The sequence below is a fragment of the Hydra viridissima genome, unplaced genomic scaffold (genome assembly GCF_058129835.1).
Source record: "Hydra viridissima isolate aposymbiotic clone 2 unplaced genomic scaffold, HvirCarnegie_v1 scaffold_6, whole genome shotgun sequence".
NCBI lineage: Eukaryota > Metazoa > Cnidaria > Hydrozoa > Anthoathecata > Hydridae > Hydra > Hydra viridissima.
The window spans coordinates 3,641,708-3,661,767 of record NW_028324305.1 but is presented as its reverse complement, the minus strand read 5'-3'; the positions used below and the strand labels follow the sequence as shown (position 1 = coordinate 3,661,767).

At 29.5% G+C, this 20,060-nt stretch overlaps 1 protein-coding gene and 1 pseudogene across 4 annotated transcripts; one reads left to right on the top strand and one right to left on the bottom strand.

Annotated features, from left to right (window-relative positions):
* Positions 1–218: 218 nt before the first annotated feature.
* Positions 219–9,069, bottom strand: LOC149886675 (cyclic GMP-AMP synthase-like receptor). 3 transcript variants are annotated; one of them, XM_090091240.1, is made up of 4 exons: positions 8,801–9,069; positions 2,906–3,111; positions 1,547–1,918; positions 219–1,264 (listed from the first exon to the last, which is right to left on the bottom strand). In XM_090091240.1, exons 2-4 carry the CDS (start codon positions 3,090–3,092, stop codon positions 501–503), a joined length of 1,323 nt encoding a protein of 440 aa, XP_089947366.1. In that variant the 5' UTR covers positions 3,093–3,111; positions 8,801–9,069; the 3' UTR covers positions 219–500. The 3 variants fall into 3 exon arrangements, with proteins under 3 accessions (XP_089947366.1, XP_089947364.1, XP_089947367.1); XM_090091238.1 differs by lacking the exon at positions 8,801–9,069 and adding an exon at positions 3,972–4,090; XM_090091241.1 differs by lacking the exon at positions 8,801–9,069 and adding an exon at positions 3,448–3,903.
* Positions 9,070–15,784: 6,715 nt separating this feature from the next.
* Positions 15,785–17,183, top strand: LOC145193663 (uncharacterized; annotated as a pseudogene). Its single transcript, XR_016453750.1, has 2 exons — positions 15,785–16,632; positions 16,810–17,183. The product of XR_016453750.1 is annotated as an uncharacterized LOC145193663 (transcript).
* Positions 17,184–20,060: the final 2,877 nt, after the last annotated feature.

The window sequence follows — 20,060 nt, the reverse complement described above, 5'->3', positions numbered from 1 at the left end:
AATTCCGTATAACGTTGTAATTACAACTACTTTTTAAAGGTTCATTTTTGACGATATCGTAAAAATTACATTGAATATATTCAGTTTAAAATCATGTCGTTTGAAATAAGTGATAAATTCATTTTTTTTTTAAATTTTGATTTAGACCACTTTCATAATTATGGGCACATATCAAACTTTAATAGTTTTGAGAAAAAAGAAACAAAAAAATCTGATTGACTACTAAAAAACAAGCAAACACTTTTCTTCATAAATAAAATATAAAACAGTAAATCTAAAAAAGTTATAAAACAGAAAGAAAAACTTACATACGAATTACATATACAATTTAAATTGATGGCATTTCTAACAAAACATCGATTTTTGATGGGAACATAAATCTCGTTTATATCTTTTTTTTTTTTTTTTTTTTTTTCGGTTCTTGCTTCAAAAATATGTATTACCTTTTAAAATTATTTTTATTAGTGACTTTAATATACAAAAAAAAAAAATTTTCTAATTTATTCTAGTTGCATGAGTTTGAGACTAGCTTCAACCGGCAGACTAGCTTCCATCGGTAGACTAGCTTCCATCGGTAGACTAACTTCAACCGGTAAGTTAGTTTCAACCGGCAGACTAGCTTCAACCGGTAAGTTAGTTTTAACCGGCAGACTAGCTTCCACCGGTAGAACAACTTCAACCGGTAAATTAGTTTCAACCGGTAGACTAGCTTCAACCGGTAGAACAACTTCAACCGGTAAATTAGTTTCAACCGGTAGAACAACTTCAACCGGTAAGTTAGTTTCAACCGGCAGACTGGTTGTTGCCTGTGAAAGTAAACTGTTCTCTGGTGAAAGTGAAAAGATGTCCAAAAATCTTGTTCCACTTTTAACCCAGCCATTTATTGTGGTTGCTAACTGGGGGTTCTTTTCAGTTTTATCTAAGAGATTGATGCTGCGATCAAAGTAATGTCTTAGGTCAGCCTTTTGCAAGCTTTCTTTAATATAAATCAAAAAATTGAGAACATTACGCCCAAGATTATCTTCAATTGGTGAGGTGATATTTTCTCCCCAATAATGGAATGCTGCTGTTTTTATATGATATGATGTGAACTTCTTAAACAATCCATCTGTTTCTAATTTAAATAAAGCTTTGACAACACGGATACACATTTTTACATCAGGATGAATTTTACTCGCTAAATCTCTTTCACAAACTGAGTAAGATATTCTCCAAATCAAATTTTGATCATCATTTGGAGGTTTTGGAACACAGTAACATTTTTCTAAATTGTGATATAAAAAACATGGATTACACATCAAGGCAAAACTAAGGACAAATAAATCATGTTTTACTTTTTACAGTTAATTTTGTTCAACTTTTTAGAAAGAAAATTAATTTTTATTAAGTATTCCAATAAAAAAGTTTGAGCAATAATAAAAAACTAAAATCCTTTTTTCAAGTATTTCTAAACAACAATCTTTAAGAAATATTTATATTAAACTTTTCGAAATTCTTTGAGATTATTTAAGAAGAGCAAAAACCTCTGTAAAAATTTAGTTATCACCTTTGCTTGATGCGTTTGACCTTACTTCAAAGCATGGGACTAAGTCAACCTGATACCAAACCTCTCCATCCCCATTAAGTACATTGATTTGTACAGCAACGCCATGTTCTATTACAGAAAAACTTTTATTTTTATGAACTTTCATCAAATTTGACCAAATTTGTATTCGCCCCTTGAAAAAATTACGGAATTTTTTAGCATCAAGGTAGAAATCTTTGTCAAGTTGATAATTTAACATTGGATTGTTGCATTGAATCTTACAATATCCATTATTGCATTCAGTGAGGTATAAAAAATTGGAGCGTAGAGCAATGAACATAACGTCAAATTCTATTTTCTCTCCAGATATATTTAAATTTTCAAAAGCACTACCTAAGAAATATAGACATAATATGCACCTTCAAAAAAGTTAAAAATTATGAATTACAAGAAGATAAATCCGGCGCTACTGCAGTTTCTTCCCCCCCCCCCCCCTTCTTTTTTTATGATTGATTATGATAGAGAATTTTATGCTGATTCAGAAAAGTATAAAAACATGGACCTGAAAATTAACGAAAATCGCTCTAATTCAAAGTCAAAGTTGTAAAAAATTCTACAAAAAACCCTAATATTCGCCATATTTTAAAAACTTTTTTTAAACGTTTTCAGTTTTAACGAAAATTATTTACCGTTACATTGCGCAATAGGTAAACCTGGTTTCAATTAGCTTTTGCATTATTGTTTTAAAGTATTACAATGAAAGTCTTAAAACGAAATGAAATTAATGGTAAATTTCAAATAAAGGTTGAACGTAGAATGTGAGAATATAGACAAATTGATGAATAATTATTATTGTATTGTAACTGGGTTTTTTTTATTAAGAAAATGGTCTGAAAGTTACATTTTATAAATTTTACATGTGATAAAACAATTATGAACTAAATTTCAAAATTTTTTTTTAGGAAACAAAACTGTTGAATTCTTTTTTAAATTTTATTACGAAAGTACATTACTTGCATTATAGTTTATTTTCTAATAAATCAAAAAACGACTATTTTCATAGCCGCAAAAAATTGTGCAAGATAAACATACTTTAACGACTTTTTTTAACGCAAAAACCATGCTATTAGTGTATTGCTTTTGTAAGCTAAAAGATCATTAACTTAATATTCTCAAAATGGCGAATATTAGGGTTTTTCGTAGGATTTTTTACAACTTTGACTTCGAATTAGAGTACTTTCCATTAATTTTTAGGTCCATGTTTTTATATTTTTCTGAATCAGCATAAAATTCTCTATCAAAAAGGGGGGAGGGGGGAGAAACTGCAGTAGCGCCGATAAATCCAATTCAAAATATGTTAAAGGAAACAAAGCTGGGTACCTGAATAAATAATCTTATCGCAAAGGTTGAAGTTAAACTCTAGGTAAGTTCGAAGAAATCCAATATTTTCTTTAAGATCTTCCCTTGCACTTTGAGTGTTAGAAGGAATGGCAGCTTTCTCTTTATGAAAGCTCTTAATAACATCAGATGCTTTCTTCCACCACTCTGAATCAGGAGCAAACGCCATCTTTAATACTTAGTCTTATCTAAACCATAGCTTGTATTCATAAGGAAGTGAGAAAAACATTTAACAATAATTATGTTTAAATAATATTATTTTAGGTAATTTTTTATTTTTAGATGTTTTAATACTACTTTAATATAATATTATATTTGGATAATATATAATATAATATTATCTAAATATATTATCATATTGAAATAATATTATATTATCGTTTAAAATAATAAAAAAAGACATAAAGTCGTAGAAGTTTCTACAGTAAGAGAAAAAGCTGTTGTTTCTACTGAAAATTTCTACATAAAGTCGTAAAAATAATACTGTTGTTTCTACTGAAAATTAATTAGAGATATTAGCTTACATAATCAAAGCTTTCAACGTAATCTCCTGTTCCTTGTTTACAAGATAAAGTGTCTTTGGTCGACAGTGTGTTGATATGTAATCAACATACTTTTTTATAGGACACTCCTATTTACAAAGGTTGTGTGAGTGTATATCATTTTTTTAGACTTGGTATTTCCTTTATCTACTAATTTAAAACAATGCCAAAAACTTTTGATGTTAATTGAAATTTAAAAACCGGAGGAGCTTAGTTGCTGACTTGTAGTTTACTATAATGTAATATTGTTAAGCTGCACTCTTTACAGGTAAAACTTTATCATCTACAAACATACTGCGTTAAAATATTTTTTTTTTTACTAAGGGCTATTTCCCAGAATAATAGAGAGATTGTCCAGAATAGCATTGAAGTTGAAATATTCTCCGTAATGCTTTCTGGAAAAAAAATTTTTCATAAGAAAAAATTTACCTGGAAATCTAAAAAGAGTTCTTCCAAGAAACTTAACACCCTTTTTGTTTTACAAAAATTGAGATTTATGGACTTACTTTTCTCTTTTGAAATTGCACTTTAGATTCACCAATTTAAAACTTAAATAAGAAAGTTCGAAACTACGAATTTTATATAAAATAACAAAAATATTCCGAAAAAAATTTTCGTTAAAAAAATATTCCGAAAATGATTTTCATTCACGAAATCTCGTTCAACGAAAAAGACTTTCGTTCAAAAATATTCTGAAAATGATAATCTTATTTTTCGTATTTTTTTTTAACGAAGTTGAAGAAAATGAGATTATGATATTCGAAATCCGGCTTCAGAACACCTAAATGAAACGGTTTTGTTTCAGAAATTTAGCACATAGATATTAAAAATGCACCAATTTATCATTTCTCTATACATTAATAAAATCAAAGAAGCAAGAGAGTTTCCAAGGTGCAGTATTACTTATGTGAGTTTAATATTTCCAGGGTGTAATACTTCATCTGTGAATTTATCTTTTCCAGGGTGTCATATCATATGAGTTAATTATTTCCAGTGTGTATTACTTCAGAGTTTATTACTTTCAGGGTGTAGTATTATATATGTGAATTTATTATTTCCAGAGTATAATACTTCATATGTGAGTTTAAAAGCTTTCTTTGTATTTCCAGCGAGTAGTTTGTCATGTCATTTTTTATTTCTCAAGTGTAATACTTCATATGTGAGTTTGAAAGTTTTTTTTTAGTTTACATTTTAGTTTATCTTTATGATAAATTTAATGCAAATTTGCCCGACTAATAGGTATCCTGATAGCCAATAAAGATTGTTATTTCCATTTTACACGTTATCTTAATTGTTTTTTACAGAATGCATATTATAATAAAACACATAAGTTTTTTTCGTGTGATTATGGGAGTGATTTACAATTTGATTGAGAGTTAACCATTATAGCTGATGATTAGCATTAACAGAACGATTTGAGTCACTATTTTATCTACAGAAAACCTGGCACCATTATGTCATCAAGATTCTTAACCAAGTAGGGATCGCGTTACGGTTTATAGAGCTGTCTCTTTTTAGCATCATTTAAAAAAGTGTTTTCTGATGCAGTGTTTCTAAAATAAGAAGAAAAATTTTCTAGCACACTAAATTTATTGAGTTTTGCATTCTTCAACCATGGACCTAAAAGAGATGGATGTGCAACCTATTGTTTTATTTGCGAACCATGCTCATTGCGCATTGCTACAAATCTTTTGTTTCAAACAATAGAAATTAAATTATATTAAAGTCTGTCGGATTCGTCGAAAATTTTTGGTCTCGTTTAATCTGTCACATCAACTTCCTTTTAGTTATTCAAGATAACAGCAATAGAATCAGGTTTTAAGCTTAATTTTATATAGCTAGACATTCTTAATATTTTAAGAAATAACGCTGATTATAATAATAAAATTGAGGTCATTTACTTAACTACTTTAGTACATGTATAACAAGATATATAATAAATAATACAAAATATCAAATAGTTTTGGAGCTACCTAAACCGCAATGGTTTCATGTCCAGGGAACTACTCCATCTATTATATTGCTGTAGACTTCCAGTTTATGAATATTATAGAATTTTCCATTTTTATGTTTAACAACAGAAATATATACATTTAAGGATAAATAAGTTATACACAAAATGAGTGTAAATACAATATAGAAAAAAATAATTTGTCACAGCTTTAAAGAATTTAGCAAAGCCAATTTATGGCAAACCGCGAGAATAACTAAGTATTCAATTTTAACATAACATGATTTACCAGCTATGTATAAACTAACTTTTATTTGACAAAAACAAATGGGTTATTATGTGCCTTTTATGACAAATGAAATAATACATGAAATATGAAAAACGAAAACATTAAATATTTGGCCGCATTTTGCAAGATAATTATAAATTTGAATAACTTTTTAAAAGGCTTTGCTATATCAAATGAATTATAAAAAAGCCCATTAGAAAATACACCTATAAAAAAATAATAGGCCGGGTGAATAAAATCGAGCAATTGCTTTTACTCAGTTATTGGTCAGCTTTACGTGAACAAAAACTTCAACAACTTTTCTTAAGTTTTCATTCACATAAAATTGAGCAATTACTGAGTAAATTGCTTACCTTTACGTGAATAAAAATATGAGGAAAACTGCTGAAGTTTTTATTCACGTAAAGCTGATCAGTTACTGAGTAAAAGCAATTGCTCATTTTTATTCACCCGGCCTAATGCTTAGTGGAACATATATTATGGAGCTTATAGAGTAGTCAAGGCAAAAAATGGCGACATATCGGAAAAAATACTTAAAAAATACACAAAATTAAGGCTGGTGAATGAAGGACCAAGGAGTTGAATGAAACCAGAACTTGACAAAAAATTTTATTTAAGCTTTTTTATATTTCGCTATATTTTTTTTAGCCATTTTAAAATTATCCTCACAGGTCTATTTTATTATTGACAGAACTTTGTTTACACGAAAAAAGTTCCCAAATTTACAAATGTTTATCTCGGAAATATGATGAAAATCTGTTAGTGCCAACAACTAATTTCCTTTACCTTGGTATAATTTGTTTAGTAATTTGTCAACGCCTGAAGTAGTTACTTTATCATGAACAGTCTTATTAAACAAATGCTTTAAAAGTTTAAACTTATACCACGTGATCCGAGCTTCTGTTTTAAATCTGTGGGCAGCCGTTTTAATAGATTTTTTTGTTGACGGGTATGGGCTTCCGCGATCTAATTAGACATCCATGGAGGTCCAATTAAGTCGAATTTCGTCAAGATTTCAAATTCGGTCGTCTATTGACATTCAAATAAAATTTTTTGGACATTTTTTTTAACACGCTTGCGTGAACTGTTAACCGCCATTGTTTTTTTCTGTTATTGAGTTTAACCATGGACATATAAGAAATGGACGCGCAACGATATTGTTTTTTTTTGCAAACCATGCTTGTTGCGTATTGTTACAAAATCTTTTGTTTTAAACAATAGAAATTAAATCATATTAAAGTCTGTCAAATTCGTCGAAAATATTTGGTCTCGCCTAACCAGTCACATCAACTTCCTTTTACTTATTAAAGATAACAGCAATAGAAACAAGAATATAGCTAGACATTCTTAATATTTTAAGAAATAACGCGGATGATGATACAAAAATTGAGATAATTTACTTAACTACTTTAGTACATGTATAACAAGAGATATAATAAATGATACAAAATACAGCGGAGAAAATAGAATTAGCCTCACCTTTATTTTTTGTTCTAATTTAATAAAAGTTGCAGGTAAACAATTATGAAATCTACTTTATTTCTTATTACTTCTACTACAACTAAAAAGTTTATAAATTGGTATGTTTAATTAATTACAAATGGAAAAAAAATTAAAAGTATTCAATTTGTGGAGAAAATAGAATTAGCCTCATTAACGTTATATACAAAAAATAAAGAAAATATTTTGTTTTTACGCTCATTTAGTATTTAGTATTGCTTCCTGAATTTTTAATGACTTTAAATATGCGGTTTGACATACTAGTCACAAGATTTTGGATAGTTTCTATAGATATTTCATTCCAAGCTTCTCTGATACGAGTTTTCAGCTCCAAGGTGCATTCAAATTGCTTACCATTTTCATAAACCTTTCTAGAAAGTATTCCCCCAAAGATTTTCAATTGGGTTAAGATCTGGACTACGTGCGGGCCATTCCATTACGTGAATATTTTTTTCTCTAAACCAAGCTTTTGTAAGCTTTGAATTATGGATAGGAGCATTATCTTGTTGGAAAGTGAAAGTTTCACCCATCAATTCCTCACCATGTTCAAGTAAACTTATTTTTAATAAGTCAATGTAGTCCTGTGAATTCATTTTTGTTGAAATCCATGCCAGTGGAAGTTTTCCAGCAAAGGAAAAAGCCCCCCAAACCATAACATTTCCACCCCCAAAGTTACGACTCATCAGAGTTTCTTTCTCTTTTCCAAGATCGTGCCAGTAATATTGATAGCCATCAGGACCATCTAGATTGAACTTTTTTTCATCACTAAAGAGAACTTGATGTCACTCTTCTTGCCAAGACATGTGTTCTTTCGCAAATTGTAATCTAACTTTTTTATGACGAGCAGTAAGTTTTGGTTTTGGTTTACGCTTTTTCCAAACTGTGTTTGGATCTTCATGTAAGATTTGTCTCACACGTTGAACAGATACAGGTAATTGTAAATCAGCACGAATTTGAGATGCAGTCATGTGCTGAGCAGCAGCACGACGTACAATAACTCGTTTAGTACGATTATCAATTTTACGTTTGCCACCACTTCCCTTATAGGCTCCATAATTAACGCCAATCTTGAAGTAATTGTTAACCACTTTTGGAGATCTTTTAATTTTCTTTGCTATTTCCCGATTAGATAAGCCTGTATCTTTGTATGCTTTCATTACTGCTAATTCTTCATTCGTTAAACGCTTACCACGTCCCATTTCAAGTAAAGGTATCAAAAACCAAATGTTAAAAACTTTATGAGCACTGATTTCACAGTCTTTGTTTAACTTACAAATAATAATAAAAAACTAACTCACAAATGCGTATCACCAGATTAAAATATACAAGTAAACTGAAAATAATTATTGATGAGGCTAATTCTATTTGCTACCGCAAATATCAAGTATTATACATTTTATGGTTTTATCAAATGTACCGCAATTTAATTATGCTATATTATAATCTAAAAAGTTGTTGTTTGTAACAGTAATTATATGTGTGTGGATACAAAAGTTGTACCGCACAAACTTGTTTACAGATTTACAAAATATTGGATCAGCACATGGTGAGGCTAATTCTATTTTCTCCGCTGTATTAACTAGTTTTGTAGCTACCTAAAGCACAATGGTTTCATGTCCAGGGAACTACTCCATCTACTATATTGCTGTAGACTTCCAGTTTATGAATATTATAGAATTTTCTATTTTCATCTTTAACAACAGAAATATATACAGTTAAGGGTAAATTACTTATACACAAAATGATTATAAACAAAATAAAGAAAAAAATAATGTCACAGTTTCAAAGAATTTAGCAAAGCCAATTTGAGGCAAACCGCGAGAATAACTAAGTAATTAAATAATAACATAATATCCCAGGAAGCACACAACGTTGAAACAACGTTGAAATAACGTTGATCAACGTCGATCAACGTTATTTCAACGTTGTTTCAACGTTGTGTGCTTGCTTGGATGATTTACCAGCTATATATAAACCAATTAAAACCAATATAATTTTCAGTAGAAATAATAATGAGTTGCACGTCCATCTCTCATAAGTCCATGGTTAAACTGCGTGCTAGCCAATAAGTAAAAAGTCCGATCGTTATATATTTTATAAATCATAATCCGAAAATTAATTTACGAACTACGAAGCGAATTTTTTTTTTTTTTGCGAATTGTCTTTGCTGTTCCGATTATTAATCCGAAAAATTTTTAGGAACTACTTGCTGATTTTTATTTTGCGGATTCTCTTTGAAGTGCGGATTTTTAATCCGAAAAACCTTTACGAATCAATTTAACTTTAATTCTCTTAGCGAATTATATCAATCGCATTCCGTTCGCGTCACCATTAAATGGTGCGGTCCAACAAAATTACATTTTTATTATGTGCGCGCCATATAAATAGTGGATTTCTTTTTTATTTTCAATCAGTCCTATTTGGAAATCTTAACCAACAACAATTCAATCAATAAGTCCACTATTCTTCACTTACATCTATTACGGCAAGCCATTATTATATTATTTTCATTTAAAAGTTAAGAATTTTTCGAACTGAGTTTTTGCGGATTTTTTTTTTTTTTTTCTTTGTGGATCGAATTCCTTTGCGAATTAATTTGCTTTGTCGATTGCTTCATTTAGTGGATTGGTCCGATAAAATTTATATTGTTATATTTCTTCTACTTAAATGTAAATATAAATAGAAAAAAAATAGAAATAGAGATAAAAACTAGTTTGAAAAATTGTTACTTTCATTTGAACATTTAAGGCAAATAACCTTTAAATAATTAGTTCTTTAATTGAAAACTTTATGCATGCCTCAAAAATATCATTTTTTATTAAGACAAACATTAAGGAAAGTTTTTAAATAACTTTTAAATAATTAGTTCTTTTTTGGAAACTGTTTGCATGCATCAAAAAACACGTTTTATTAAGGCAAATGGTAAGGAAATGTTGAGGTAAATATTTCAATAAAAAGCCCGTAAACCGAAAATGTTATATGATCCGTGTTTTCGAATTTTTAATCCGAAAAAAAATCCGTATTATTAATCTGATCCGTTTTTGTGGATTCAATAAATAATCCAAAATATTCGTCCGATCGTATCTAATCCGAATCGTTTTTTTTTTTTTTTGTTATTTCACTTTTTTTTCTTTTCAGATGCCTAACATTTAGCTAACACTTAGCTATCTAACATTTGGGAATTCTTCAACAATGTGGAGGAAAACAAGGCAAAATATAAGGCCTGTGGCAAAACATACTTAATCAATGAAAGCACCACAAGTCCTTTAAGGAACTATTTGAAAAGAGCCCATTTGAATTTATATAAACAGTTAGAAAGGAAAGACAAGGAAAAATTAATAATTCCACACATTTTTGATCCATTTTTGATGATTTTCATGAGCTTGCCTCTGAAGACTCAGATTTTGAACAAACACAAGAAAGAGGAAAAAAAAGGAGATGTTCACAGACACAAAAAGATACACCAGCATCGCTACAGCCTGGACTAAGTGGAATTTCCAACTAAGTGGAATTTCTAACACTTAGACACGGTATGGTAGAAAACAGGCTACCAAACCAGAATGGGAAGTTACTTACATCAATCAAATAAGAACTGTTGTTGACATTACTAGATGGGTGATTGAGGACAGTCAACCATTTACTACTGTAGAAATTGTCAACCATTTTTTATTCAGAGCCATTAAAGCAAAGAATATATCTACAAAATACATTCCTCTCCTTTTTAAATTCATCAAGCAACAAGTAAAAAACATTTTCAATACAGACAAGTCAAATCTTGATGGAGTGGCCTTTACATCCGACGTGTGGACCACTGATCACACCAATTTGTCTTTCATGAGCCTTACACTCCACTTTATAGATTCAAAGATTAAAAATGTCCTACTTCCCCGAACAACATACTGGCGACAATATTGCCAAGAAGCTCAATGAATCTATCAACAAACTTGAACTTGATTTTGGAGTCAAAACCTGGATAACAGTCGACGGTGCAGCTAATGTCCAAGCAGGTGTTAGGAAATCAATTGGGGTTCAAAGTGCAATTTGATGTGTCGATCACCGTCTAAATCTAGTTGTCAGTGGTGCTGTCGATGATAAAAGATGTCCAAAGTGGTCAATTCTCAACCACAAAATAACAAAATTAGTAGGTCACTTCAACCAGTCCTCTCAAAAAGCTATGACTTTAGTTAATGCTGCCAAAGCCTAAAATAACTCCAGAACGAAGTTAGTACAGAAATTCCCCACAAGATGAAACTCTGACCTCCATCAAATGGAGTCTGTGGTGGATCTTCTTCCAGCGATGCGTTCTTTAAAAAATCCGAACCCAACTGTTTCTGGAGGTTGTAAGTTGACAGATCTTTTACCAAAAGAAGGTGAAGAGGAATCTATTCAATCTGTCAACCGGCTTTTAGAGGCTTTTCAGAATTCTCCGAAAAATGCAGCAGCGAAAAAATGTCAGCATCTGTTCCATTATTAATTGCCTATACAACCCTGAAAGAGTTTTCTCAACAGCAGCGAATATATAAAATTCTAGAAAAACCAATCTTTCAATCTCAAAGGTTGAGATATTGGTATATATGAAAGAATACAATAAGCAACTCAGTAAAATTCAAGACATTGTGTTGCCAAATGTCTTGAAATGAATTTGGAAAATGATTAGCTTTCAGTGTGGTTTTGACTTTTTTTTACTTCTTAACATGGAAATCATTTCGTTTCATTGTATATTTGAATATTATAAGTAAATAAAAATGAATCTTATTTCAAAAGCATTCTATATTCTGAATCCGTATAAATCCGCAAAAATAATATCGGTTCGGATTCCAATTCGAAAATAAAAATTTTCGGACTACAATCTGATCCAAAAGTATCGGATCGGATTGCAGTCCGAAAAAATAATCCGAAAAAATTTTAACGAATTTTATTCCGATACATTATTTTCAGACCAAATCAATCTGTAAATAATTTGAACCGTTCATCGTTCGTGGACGTCTAATATGTACGGACGAAAGGTGTTTCGTTCGGACGTCTACTAGACGTCCTTAGTAAACGTTTTAGGTCCAATTAGGACGTCCGCTGGACGTCGTTGGACGTCCAAACGCCTACTGGGTCACGTATACTTCTTAAAGTATCATTATGATTATATGTCTTTAATTGATCTTCTTGGAACATTTTCTTTTTTGAAGGATTTTAAGAAGTCTTTGAAACAGGCGAAGATACTTTTAAAAAGTTCTCTTGGATGATTTATTTCATTAAAAGAATTAACATAAATATTACACAAGCCAGATATACTTTACATTTTCAAATATTCTTTAAAAAAGTTCATTTGGATATTTTGAAGGAACAGAGTTCATAAGCCCTTTAAAAGTATTTTCATAACCTCTTTTTACAAGTTTCTCTTTTAAATGTTTATGTTGCAAAAATTACATTTTGATGCAGAACATTTGCATGTCGTTTTTTTTTTTTTCAAACATTTTAGTAGAAAATCTTTTATTTAAATTAGTAACATATTTTTAAACGTATTTTTTATTTTAAACACTTTTTTTAAGACAGCACGAAAGCTTAATTTTGCTCATTCAAAATGAGACCTCTGGTTTAATATCGATTTATTATTATTTGTTAATTAGTCTCGATGATTTTTACTAAAAAGAGTGAATTTAAAAATGTTGTAACTCGATAACTAAACATTTTTTTGTATAATAATAAAAAGAAGAGCCTAGCCAATTGAAAAACAAACTTGTTTAACTTAAAAAAACTCAAAGCACAAATTACAAGTTACTCGCACATTTAAACATTTTACACTTTAAAGACACTTTAAACAATTTGGAATCAAGATGTTTTACCAAAGTTAAGGCAGGACAAGGGCAAGGGAGGGTTAAAAAGGGTGAATATTGAAAGATTTTAAACCTTTGTTGCCATGTTTTTTTGTGTGATGGACGGGAATATTGTGTAATGGTAGCGTGATGCAGATAGCGTGATGCAGATAGCGTGATGCAATGTGAGTGTGAGAGTTGCGCAGATGTGATTGGAGCGTGGTAGGAGCGTGGGACTTTTAAATAACAATTATTAACACATAAAGTAATAATAAGAATAATAATAATGATAATAGTAATAAGAATAATAGTAGTAATAGTTATAATAATAATAATATTGCGTTAATTGAAATGCATACAAAAATAATAATACTTATCTTTCAAAATATCTCCAAATAAAAACTTTCCATATAATCTCTCATCAAATATCTAAGATTTTTTCAACCGTTCCTTTTCCATCAGTCCAGAGATTTTATTTTTTTTAATTCTCGTACAGACAATTGATTTCTTTTTCTTAAAGTTCGTTTTTTGTTTAAACTTAAAAGTCACGGAATTCTAAAACAGGTTTTACTAGTTTTCTTTTGATTAGTCTTTTTCTCAGAATTGCTACAGAACTTTCGAAAACCTTACTAATTAAACAGATATGATTGTATTTCTGGCCGTGTTTGCGAAAACAGTTTTAAACTTTAACAGTGAGAGTTATTTATTTTTCATGTAATTGAATATGTGTCCACGTGGTGTTTTGGTTGACTCGCTCTTTTCATTGATCGAATATTATATGTTTGAGTCGGGAAAAAACGTAATGACGATGTTTAAAATTTTCTCATTCTCTCTCCTCGCAATATTGAGTAAATATTTTATATACATTTATATATAAGTTTATGATGATCAAAAATTCACATCTGTTGGTTTGTTAACAAAAATTAATAATTTAAGATGGCGTATTGTATAACAGATCTAATTAAGTTGTACATTCTAAACATTAGGGGGGGGGGGGGGGGGGCTCTGATGGTGAAAGAAAATACATTACTATGAATTTTAAAATTTTTGAGGTTTTAAAGAGAGTTATATAAAATACATTCAAGTTTGGAGAATCGATGACTGGCATTCGTTTTACTCCAAATGATTTACTTCGATATGAATAGTGATAAATTAGTTAGAGATGATTATGATGATCATCATTATTTTTATTGGCACTTACAGGATACTGGGTTTTTCAAATTATAAATGAGTTTAACAAGTGTAGAGGATTCCACGTTGATAATTTGTACAAACAAAAAAAGTTTAGGTGTGTTACTACTTTCACGAGTATTAAACAACTGGAACATTATTTTGCTTAAAAGAAGGATTTTTTGATAGACTAGTGCTACAATAAATATACCAGTATATAAATATATTAGTGACAGAAATTGAATTAAACAACAATCAAATATAGAAATATACACTGTAAAAAAAAAAGGTTTCGCAAAAGATTTTTTTACACTTGCATAAAGTTTTCTACCACTAGAAAACCTTTTGGTGTGTAAAAAAAAGTTTTTTGAAAGGGTTCTATTCGAAAACGGATTAAAGTTTTTTAAAAAAGGGTTTTCTAGAAAACACTTAAAGGGTTCCACCCTCGGGACAAGTAAAAAAATCTTTTAAAGCTATTTAGAAAACCCTATTTTTTTTACAGTGTAGCTTTCTCGCAGCGAACACAATGTTGTAATTCTATATTTTCTCTTTTCCTCAAACGCTCTTCTCTACAAAAAGTTTTGCGTACAGTTTATACTTATCAAAATCTGTAAAAATGCCTTAAGTATAGTGTTAAAAAAAAAACCACTCAAACTATATTTACATTATATCAAGAAAACTACGTCGATATCCTCTTTACGTAATTTCTTCCGCGCAATTCAATAACATTCCTCCTTGATTCTTAGAGAACACATTCAATTCAAAGCAGCTCTTATATTCTGGAACATCACGTCAATGGTTTCTTTTGCGAATCCAAATCTTAGACACTGCTTTTGGCAATCCAACAACAAATACCAGTCGCACCCCCTTGCCAGGCTACTTCGCCAAATACGAGAAACGTTTTAGATCAGCAAAAATTACTAGACCGCTTTTAAATTACGATTGTCGGATAAGAACAATTTTTTTACTGTTTGATTATAGTAAAATATATTTGAGTATAATTTTTTTACTAACAGTATTTTAGGTATTGCAGTTTCATTATGTTTTCGTTATGTTTGCAATAACTATTTATAGATAATTCTATGTTAATTTTTGAAAATTGATTGAAAGATTAAGTTGAAAACACTGGTTTTTAGTTGTCTGAGATACTGTAATTAAACTATGCGCGAAAGCAATTACAAAGAGTGGACATTGCGCAGATTCCTTAAAATCCTATAAGCATACTTTGAGCGGTATTTTTATGGACATATTTGAGTTGATTTGTAAAGTGTAAATTGAAGGCGAATTTTTTGTGGATGGGAGTTTTTTATTAGAAGAGAAAATGTAGAGTTGAAACGTTGCGTTCGCAGCGAGAAAGCAACATATACGTTGTTAGTAATTTTTACCGCATATAATTTATAAAATCTATCTTCATTTAATTTATAATAAAACTATTTTGGTAATTGGGAAATATTTATAACCTAATAAGATTTTATTACCCATATACTTTTTTTATATTATTTGTTATTATATTATTATCTATTTATTGTTTGTTAATTAATTAATTTTGTTAAATAATAGAAAAACATTTTGTAAAAGTACGAAGATATAAGTAACCTTACTATGAGTTCAGACAGAACAAAACGTAGAAAAATTGCTGCTGAAATAGCAAGAATTGTGAAAGAAGTATCATGCAATAAATCCGAGTTGTTGAATAATATTTTAGTGTTTAATTCTTCTGAATCATGTCCAATTGTCAAAAATACTTTTTTACCCAAGTCTTCTCCTAAAATTCCCGAAAATTAATACTGGTCGGATGACAATATAAATTTACCTTTTACTAACTCTATCATTAGTTTTGAAGAATCTAGTGATAACATCGAATGGAAAACTTGTTTGCATGATGATTTTGACAGTGATGGTATTGATGGCAACAATTGCGTAACAAAAGTTAATTAAATTGCATCAGATGAATTAAAGCAATGGACGATTGCATTTAACATATCTCATAGTGCTATAAATAGTTTGCTTCAGAACTTGCGAAAACCAAATTTAGATTTGCCTAAAGATGCTAGAACACTTCTTAGAACTGATCGAAACAATATTACTGCTTCTGTAGCTGGTGGTGAATATTTTTATATAGGATTAAAAAACTGGTTATATTTGCTCCTAAATAAATCTTCAATTTCATCTGATATTACACAGCTTACAACTCACATAAATATTGATGGTATTCCTTTATTTAACAGCTCAAAAATTTCTGTCTGGCCAATTCTTGGTTCGATTGCAGAACTTGAAGGTAACAATGTCTTTCCTAGTTCTTGTCAGTAATGGTGGAGGCAGCTTGACACAATTTATCAAGCAAAACATGGCCTATTTAATGACATCTAAGCAAGCGCAACAGTGTAGCTTGATTGGCCAACGAAGCCAAATTAAATTTTGAGCACTGCAACACTTTCAGATTTTATTTAGTAAGTATTCACTTCAAATTTGTATGTCCACATTTAACAGCAACATATTAATCTTGAGTTATTTATTTAGATCACAACATTTAGCCCAGAAAAGTAATACTTGCTAAATGGTGTAACAATAATAATAATTTAACATGTATACTGCGGCATCAACATAATTGTTTTATGTGTATTTAGGTGCTGCTAAACAAAACTTTGCCACTAAGGACACAACCAAGGAGATGCTTGAGAAGGGACTTTCTACGTGGTTTGGAAATTAACGGGATCGTGGGGAAGGGAGCCGAAAACCGAAAGGGAAGAATGCAACAGAAGTCAATTATGTAATACAAGTTCCTGATGATGCAGTTACAAATGTTAAACAGTGAACAATGTTTTTTGATCTAGCATCAGTTAAGAGTTTACAAACTATTTGCCATGGTCTAAGTTATGATTTATTGAAAATAGTACCCAATGTGATCTGTTTTTCAAGCACTGTATACATTATACTGGTTTGTCCAGCCTGTAAATATATTTTGCCTTATACCACACAGGATCTGATTTTATATACTCTTATTTGTTTAATTCAGTTATGCTCGTTGAAAATTTAGTTAACTAATTGTTATTACTTGTAAGCATTCATGTGTATTTCTTGGTATGCTTTCCATCAGTTATGACTTACAGTAATGCAGTATTGCAATTTGCATCATTTGTATACTATATGATAGTAATGATGCATTTTTTTGAAAGCTTGATGGTATACGACTTGTACATTGTTTTTTTTTTTTTTTAAATAGACTCTTGCACATCGTAAACTGCTTACCAGTTTTAGCAATTATTTTTGGCAGTGTTATTGTTTCCATTAATAAAATGCATTTTATCTGCCAGCAATATAGCTACAGGACTTAGTAAAGTGAAATAGTGATAATAAAAATAAAAATAATAATAATAAAAAAATAACAATAATAATAATTATAATAATAACAATAATAATAATAATAATGATAGTAGTAATAATAATAATAAAAGTAATAATAATAATGATAGTAATAATAATAATAATAATAATAGTAATAATAATAATAATAATAATAATAATAATAATAATAATAATAATAATAATAACAATAATAATAGCAAAAATAATAATAATAGTAATAACAATAATAATAGCAAAAATAATAATAATAATAACAATAATAACAATAATAATAACAATAATAATAATAACAATAATAATAATAACAATATAAATAATAACAATAATAATAATAACAATAATAATGATAACAATAATAATAATAACAATAATAATAATAACAATAATAATAACAATAATAATAATAACAACAATAATAATAACAATAATAATAATAACAATAATAATAATAACAATAATGATAAAAACAATAATAATAATAGTTTATAATTATACCTACAATACCTGGGATTTATGAAGGATCCATGTGGGTTATCCCAGCTGAATACCAACTGGGTCTCATATGAGTCCCGTTTGCTATCCCGGCTAAATACCGTCTGGGTCCCGTTTGTGTTTTCTGGCGTGAATCCCGGACGGGTCCCGTCTGGATCCCGCGGACAAAAACCGGCGGGATCCGGCTGGGTTACCCTACGGGTCAGGTCTTGCGCACCGGCTGGGATCCACCCGGGTAACTTATGGGCTGGCTAGCTGGGTTATCAGTCTATAGCTTAGAAACCCGGGTAAAACTAAACTTAGGACTGCCATTATACTTCATGGCGTAGTAAAAGATTTAGACACAGTAACTGAATGTGAAACCACTTCTCAAGATATTGAAAAGGAAATCTTTAACGACCTCAACAAAATCGAAGAAAACTTAGGCGAAAGTTCTGATTCGGAATTCGGTGTAATAATAACACGATTATGTTATTTTAACAATATAAAATTTGATGTTAAAGTTTGTTATTAATAAGTGAACAAGTTAATATTTTTTATCAAATTTTATTAACCCTTTTTTATGTATTTCTTGAGTTTTGATTGATAAAATTTCTTTGAATCAATATACAATTTTATAGATACAGTTTTACAAATAATTTATTTTCTTTTTAAGTTATTTTGCCCATTGTTGGAGGGGTACTTATGTCTAAGCTAGTTTTTATTGAGTAATTATACCGTTTAATAAATTTATAAAATTTGATGTGCAACAGTTAATAATCAATATTTAACTAGTTCATTATTTTATTTTAAAATCTTTTTTTTTTTATTTCAATTTTATGAAAAATAAATTATTTTCACAACATTTAAACCTGTGGCAAAGTTAGTGGAATCTAATGTTCTAATAAAAAGCCAACTGGCTCTTAATTAGTCAACCCGGCCATTAATTGGTGTTTATTCAAAATTTAAGTTCAAATGAATTGTTTATATTGTTGTTTTTTTTTATATTTTGGTTACAATTACTCAAAATAAATTGAAAGAATGTCCATTATTAAATATAGCAAAGAAAAATTAAATCTGACAAAATTACTGTCTGCATTTTGCCTTTTAAAAAAGATGTTTTTTCCGAAATTTACTCATACGGAACTATTTGTATTTCGGATCACCGTGAAACAACGTAAAGAGAACACTTAAAAGCGTGAGAACCAAAAATGAGTTCATTTCAGATTATCACTCTGAATTTTAGTCTAAATACTGCCTTAATACAAGTTAATTATTGAAATAATCGTTTTTTAAAATCTGCATACAATAATTTTTAAAAGATCTTTACAAAAAACGAGAATATTTGATGATCATATTTTAAATCAGAACATATCCGGAAAAAGAACTCATCAAAATGTAAAAGGGACTTGTGTGACGAACCTTATGAGACAATAAATTTTAGCAAATTAATTCAAAAAGACGAAAAAATTTCAATAAATTAATTTAAAAGGTTTTCCTGGAAAAGTTCTGGAAAGTTTTTTAAACATAGTCAATGTTCATCTAAAAATTGTCCCTAGGGTACGATTGTACAACCTATACCAACAAGCTACAGCCCCATCAGGCAACTTCATAGTTTTTTCTTTGTTATTCAAATTTGGTTATACAGATCATCACATACAACAAAAAGGATCATTTAAAAAATACCTTTAAATTGTTCAGCAGAAATTTAATTTCAGTTAGCTTAAAAATAGCTAATCTCTATTCTAATCATTCTGTAATAGCAAACAGATACTGCAGGGTTGAAAGTTTTAAAAGGTTAGTTTTAGTGCTCATCCTCCTTCTGGACAAGTTATCAAGAAATCTTTGTTTTTTATCACAATTTGAAAAACTATCAGTTTAAATGCTCAGTAGTTATATGATCAGCTTTTACCAATTTTGGGCAAAGCTTGATTGGCTGATTGTGGAAAGCATATAGAACTTAAAGATCTAATTAGCAAACAATTTTTTTTAAAAGTATTAAAAAGAAACCATGAAAATTCAATAAAATCAAACACAAGAA

Bases quoted from the DNA above. Each gene is read 5' to 3' on its own strand.
- LOC149886675 (XM_090091240.1), bottom strand. From the start codon at position 3,092: ATGGCGTTTGCTCCTGATTCAGAGTGGTGGAAGAAAGCATCTGATGTT. The intron at 1,919-2,905 runs GTACCCAGCTTT...TATATTTCTTAG, and splicing joins CGATAAGATTATTTATTCAG to GTAGTGCTTTTGAAAATTTA. The intron at 1,265-1,546 runs GTGATAACTAAA...ATCACAATTTAG, and splicing joins GTCAAACGCATCAAGCAAAG to AAAAATGTTACTGTGTTCCA.